The sequence below is a fragment of the Atta colombica genome, unplaced genomic scaffold (assembly GCF_001594045.1).
Source record: "Atta colombica isolate Treedump-2 unplaced genomic scaffold, Acol1.0 scaffold198, whole genome shotgun sequence".
NCBI classification, from domain to species: Eukaryota; Metazoa; Arthropoda; class Insecta; order Hymenoptera; family Formicidae; genus Atta; species Atta colombica.
Window position 1 is genome coordinate 753,219 of NW_017259291.1, and position 6,758 is coordinate 759,976.

General features: G+C 24.2%; 1 protein-coding gene across 1 annotated transcript in view; it reads left to right on the forward strand.

Annotated features, from left to right (window-relative positions):
* Positions 1 to 3,047: 3,047 nt before the first annotated feature.
* LOC108686977 (glucose-6-phosphate 1-dehydrogenase) overlaps positions 3,048 to 6,758 on the forward strand; it is a 7,407-nt gene continuing 3,696 nt past the window's right edge. The window contains exon 1 of the mRNA XM_018192512.1: positions 3,048 to 3,209. Coding sequence (XP_018048001.1) covers positions 3,173 to 3,209 — 37 coding nt within the window. The 5' untranslated portion in view covers positions 3,048 to 3,172. The remainder of the gene's footprint in view (positions 3,210 to 6,758) is intronic.

Genomic DNA, 6,758 nt, shown 5'->3' on the forward strand with positions numbered 1-6,758 from the left:
GATTATTATTTATGATACTATTATTATTGTTTTGTCGGTTAACACAATTTTTTAGATATTTTTGAAAAAATTATTATCTTAATTAAAAGAGAACTATCGTATTTTGAGACTTTAAAAGTGATATTGAAAGATAGAGAATATAGTAAAAGAATGACCTAAATTTCTTATATACTGAAACTAGCATCTCGAAAGCAGAGAACAGCTTGGCTACTCTAAATTTTGACATAATTTATTTACAGTGTTTCGCAGCCGTGAGTTAATTTAATTCATTCCGAACTGCCTTGAAAAGTAGGTCCGCGTCATTTGCCCGTGCATATGTAAAGAAATATATTGCATAAATGCAATTATGTATTCTACATTCTTCATCATTTATAAACTTTATAATTATGATGATTTTACGTTTTCCTTTGTATTATTATATAAGAATGTATTATTAAAATCAGTGAGTCGGATCATTAGAAATGCGATTATTATAAATTCATAATATTATTTTAATTAATTTTTAAAGTAATAAATAAGCATAAAATTTTAAATAAATTTTTTCATAAACATAATAAAACGATTATAAATTTTTTTATCGATTATCTTACAAAGTGATTGTTTTGTAAATATTGTTATTCCTATTATTACTGAATTTCTTCTTACATTCTTGGAATACAGCGATAGATAAGGAATGAATAGATAAATGAAATCCAAATTGTATTACAGATAAAAGGAAATAGGCATCTTGCTAAATTTAAAGTCATTCTTTAGTCTTACTATGTCACGATCGCTATATTTTATGTGCATCTCAAGTAAGTCAACAAGGAATTTAACTTTCAAAATTCTCTCACGATCCGATATCGTACTTCTAACCTTCGCACATAATGTTAAAGTTTCAACAGAACATTATTGTAATCTAAAGTGTAATATTAAATTCCGATAATCTTAATCTTCAGAAAACGTTTATATCGGAAAAGATTAAAGAATCATAGTGGCAATTTTTTATTTTATCAATTATGTGTTTAAAGATAGAAATGTACCTTCTTGATGATTGATAAATCTCATTATCATCGATAAAATGATATTAAATGATAATAAACGATTCACTGCTGTTGCGAAAAGATGGCTTGATTGAGACAATTTTGTTTTATTAGTCGGCAGAAATGCATTTCTTCCCACCGAATAAACTGGATAACAAAATTATTAACTTAACAAAAACAGGTAACATAAGTATTAGAAGTAATGAAATAAAACAATCGGATTTAAAATAATCTTGCATGAATCATTTTCAAATTCAATAGTTAAGTATCATAAACATCGATCAAATCATTGCGCATTGTAGAGATCTTGAACTTCTAATTGAAAAATCAAGTAGATAATTCGCATGTAATGAAATCGATTGCTATCAATTGGAAGTCGTTCAGGAAATAGAAGTACGGAAATATATTACATCGCTATATTTAAAAACTGCGTACTCATCGACTTTTTATTGCCTAGTAGTTCATTGATTTACCAATCATCGTTATCATGAGATTTATAACACAATACGAATATTTTTGCATGCATGATTTGTGCGTAGTATCTACTATTTTTATACGTGCATAATAACAAACGAATAATGTTTCTCTAAATTTTATAATTTGATAATAATAAATAAATTATCACTATTATTTTAACATCTTGTGAATATTTTCTTATTTCTTCTAAGTTCTTTTGTGAAACAATACATACCTTTAATATATCTTTTTCATAATTTTTAAGAGAATGAGTCTTACTTTTTGCATTATTCTGTTTCTATAATTCTCTAAAATCTTTGGAGCGGAATTTAATTCTAAAGAGTGACAATTGAATCATTGTTGAAAGAAGAGTGGCTCAATCCTCAATTTTTAAGAGTGTGAGTTTACTCTTTAGAATTAGATTCTAGTTCAAAGATTTTACTTTTTGCATCATTGTGCGTCATCTTGAACGTCACATTTCCACATAAATTATAATATATATATAATAATAACTATAGTAAAGACACAATAATAATGTACAATATATGTAACTAGTAGGTCTGTTATTTTTATCTGAACTTCTTACACGATTCATCTTCTCTGTTAAAGAAAAAAAGAGAAAAAAAATGAACCATACAAAAAAGCTAAAAAGAACAGGTCTTATAATAAAATACAATATCCCGATGATGCTCGAGATTGGATTAGTTCTCAGATAAACGCTTCGTTGATTTCAGTTACATTGGTCGCTTGCTCTGTTGACAGAATTTCTCTATTATGGAAATAGTGTTTTACTGTATGTATATGTAATTGCAAGAGATTTAGCTAAGTTTAGCAACTTGTATTGCATACATTATGATGTATAAGAATGGAATTGAGTCATCAAAATCATTATGCAATGTGCCATATTCTCCAGTATATATTACACATGCATTGCATTTGTGTAAATAGAATCTACACGCGACTTTTAATTGTAAACAAAATATTTAAATAACAGCAACATTCTCACACAAGAGAATGTACGATTATGTAATCAGATTCGCTGATAAAGAAAACTTTATTACTTGTTTATGATACTTAGCGTAATGATCCACGATTATCAAAACTTAGTAAAAACTTATCTTTATATTCAATAGATTGCCGAGGAATATGCTGAAAAATTAAAGTAGAAGTAAAAAAATGTGTTGTTTGTAATAGGCAAATTTTGTAATAATTTCAAAATGGCGTTTGTAATCATTTAGATATTATATAAAAATATCTACTCAGATAAAAATCCTTACTATATCAATGATCAAGTTATCTTAAACTTACAGATTCACATTTAAAATCATGTTTATGTTTGCTATGTCATTTAGATTAGATAAAATTTGTTGTTATTATAGCTAAATCCATATAATTTTTTTCTACCTGCGCTCTACTGAATTAAATATTCTTGAAATAATGAAAGAATTGAATTTTATGGAAAATGATTGGATGATCGATTTATCTATCTTCGAGGGCACTTCATAATTGCCTCGTAAGCATTTACGTTTGCCTGATTGCACGTGGTACGCACATGCAAGACAAATCCGACGCTCAGTCGAGGTTCCGCTGGTGAAGTGACGAGACTATCGAAAGAAATCGGCAAGAAATCTGCTGGCACTCATAGTCACGTGACTTTTTTCGTGTCTGTTCCTGTGTGACTTGTTTCTAAAACTATGAATTCTGTGATGAAAACCATGAATACTTTATCGAGTAAGTTAAAAAAAAAGTTTTTATATGACTACTTCAGCGATTTCGTAGATCGCCATTACTTATTTCGTATAAATTCAAACTAAACTATGTTTATTACGTGTCGTTTCTAAAAAAAGTGATGACTTTAAAATAAATTTTAATTCATTTATTATTTTTTACTCATTTATATTTCTACTTATTTTAATTATTGGCCTTTATATTGAATATAATGAATACTCTTTAGATTGAAAAATAATTTAATTATATATAATTAAATCTCAAATTAATAAACTCTTGAACTATTATTTCCCCCTATCATTTTTTTAATAAATATCTAACTACGCGATTAATTACTATTAATACTAACCGTATATTTGATCAATGATATATCTAGAATCTCTTATTTGATAATAAATTATTGTCAGCAAAATTTATATTGAATATAATGAATACTCTTTAGACTGAAAAATAATTTAATTATATATAATTAAATCTCAAATTAATAAACTCTTGAACTATTATTTCCCCCTATCATTTTTTTAATAAATATCTAACTACGCGATTAATTACTATTAATACTAACCGTATATTTGATCAATGATATATCTAGAATCTCTTATTTGATAATAAATTATTGTCAGCAAAATTTATATTGAATATAATGAATACTCTTTAGACTGAAAAATAATTTAATTATATATAATTAAATCTCAAATTAATAAACTCTTGAACTATTATTTCCCCCTATCATTTTTTTAATAAATATCTACTACGCGGTTAATTACTATTAATATTAACCGTATATTTGATCAATGATATATCTAGAATCTCTTATTTGATAATAAATTATTGTCAGCAAAATTTATTATTTTTCTCCTAAATATGCTGAACAATTTGAAATATTTATGAATTTATAATTTAAAAAATGATAACTGATTAAATGATAGTTGTCTCTTTTTATCATATTATGAGTAATAGTGACATAAATAATATTATATTATGTATTCTGTTACTGTATGTGATTATAAGTGTGAAAAATACATAAAGTATGTGATTTCTGAACTTTTGTGTGCATCAAACATGCTAAATAGAGGAAAAATAAAATACATAAATTTTTTGTTAATTTTTTAAAGTCGTTAATTTTTACATGACATACTTACATAATAAGTTTCAAAATTTCCGGTCTGCAAGGATATAAAAGATGATAAAACTGAGACAATCCTTTCCTATTTTTCAATATTAATTATATATTGTTATGTATTTTAATAGAACGATGATTTGATTTTTGTAAAGCAATGAAAAATATTTTTTGTCCTTAAAATAATTTAATTGTAGGATTAACTAAACTAACTAAACTTTTCATTAATAGTAAATATTTTTCCGCGCAAATTGGACTTCAATTTTGAAAATAAAAATTATTATCTAGTGATTATTTTTTTATTTTTTATTTTTAAAATTAAAATTCAGTTCGTATGGAGAAAAATTTATCAATAAAGAAGTATATAAATAATAAAAGTCTCCGCAGTGTTGAATAATTTTAATGACAAAAATTCAGAATATTTTTTTAAATATGATATAGAAAAATTAATTCATTTTTCTAAAAAAAAATACGTTGATGTAAAAGATGAATGTATTAAAAAATAAAAATGTTTTATTTTAAACTTTTTTCATATCCTTAAGTTGAAACTTTTGGACTTTATATTTACATTTTTCTCTTTCGTGTTTTTAGTTTCTTTTTTACATATCAAGTCTTATTTAACTTTTAAATAATTATTTTAGTAATAAAAAATTATGCATGGATGTTATAACGTAACAAACATGATGATCTTTTTCAAAAATCAATTAGGAAATTAATTTTTACTCCTATATTTAAATAAGTTGTTTTAGTGTCTGTAAAATCTTGCAGTTACCTTTGAACGATGTCAAATTGCACAAGAGAATTCATAACTAATTATGTAAATAACTAATTATGTAATATAAAAAGATTCTTTTTACATTAACGTCACGAATATAAGGCATAATGACTGTATTCAAAGTAAATTTTAAAATGTAAACACAAGAATATAAAGACAAGGATTTCTCTCTTATTGAAGCTTTTATAGGATATACATTGGATATGTAGTATTACTGTGTGTTACATAAGAAATTTTATCATGATTGTGAAAAATATAAAATTTATCTGATTTATAAAAAATTCAGTGTGTTATTGGTATTTTAATGAAAGAAAAATCATAGTTTCCTTGCACGTCGAGAAATGAAGATTTTCTACATTTTTATATTAGACGTGAATATTTCTATGTGATTAAAGATTGGAATAGTTATTTTATAAGTAACTTGTAAAGTAACTTATAATTATTTTTATAATTACTTTTTCAACCCTGTTAGTTTCCTGTTCCAAAATGTCTGTATAATTTCAGGGAGATTATAAGATCACCATTATTTATTTTGTTTACAGATGTGTTATTATATAAAATTTTCATAAAACATATTATAAATAGATTATCAAATTCTAACGACGTTGATATTATATATGTGATTATTGTGATCATTAAATATTATTGTGATCAAGAAATTTCAAATGAGAATACAACAAAGATAGCTTTCAATTATGTCAAACTTGGTGAATATTTTTACGTTAGATAATATTAAAGAAGTAATTTTACTCTGAAGTTTTTAATTATTTTTATTGCATTAGAATTACATGTACTGTCGTCTTTTATATTAGAGAGTTAATATTAATAAATTATTTCTAAAATAATTGATTATTAATTATGTAATAAGGATTATGTTCTATTTTTTTGAAAATATAGAGATAGATATAGCCTTACAAATATAGAGATAGATATATACTTACAAATAAATGATTACACGTGATGTTGTTTTAACATAAAATTTGATTTTATGAATAAAAAGATGTAAAAAGCATCATACGTTTGCAAATTTTAAATATAACTTTTTTTATTTCAATAATGGATTCATCAAGTGTGTTGCGTTATATTAATCTTTTCAAACTTCGTGTGTATTTATAAATTGTAAATTCAGAAAAATAAATTTAAAAAAGGTTTCAATAATTCTCATTTATTCATATATATAAAAACAAATTAACAAATTAATTATATGTGACTAAAATAGAAAAATATTGATTATTAAAAAAGTGATATACAATGAAACTTTTTGATAATTCATTTAGATGGGCATTTACAATATTGATAAATGCATTATAAATATTACAAAATAATACAGAAGGTATTGAAATCTTTTAAAGGAATTCTTTAAGAATTCCCGAATTTTTCAAACATTTTTGTTCAAAATTGCAGGTAAAATTGAAGAATTTTTTAATACAATTTTGAAATAAATTAGAGTGCAAGTAACGCAAAACTATATATATTGAAAATTAGTAGAAAACAATGATTCTACTATATTCATCGTTACTATTTTCCACAATCAAAGCTGTGAAACCTCTAGGAATTGTACAATCAAAGGAATACTAAGGAATAGTAGGGAATAGGAAACAGAGAATTATAAGAATTTTAATCTATCAGAAACCATGTATTCCAGGATATATATATA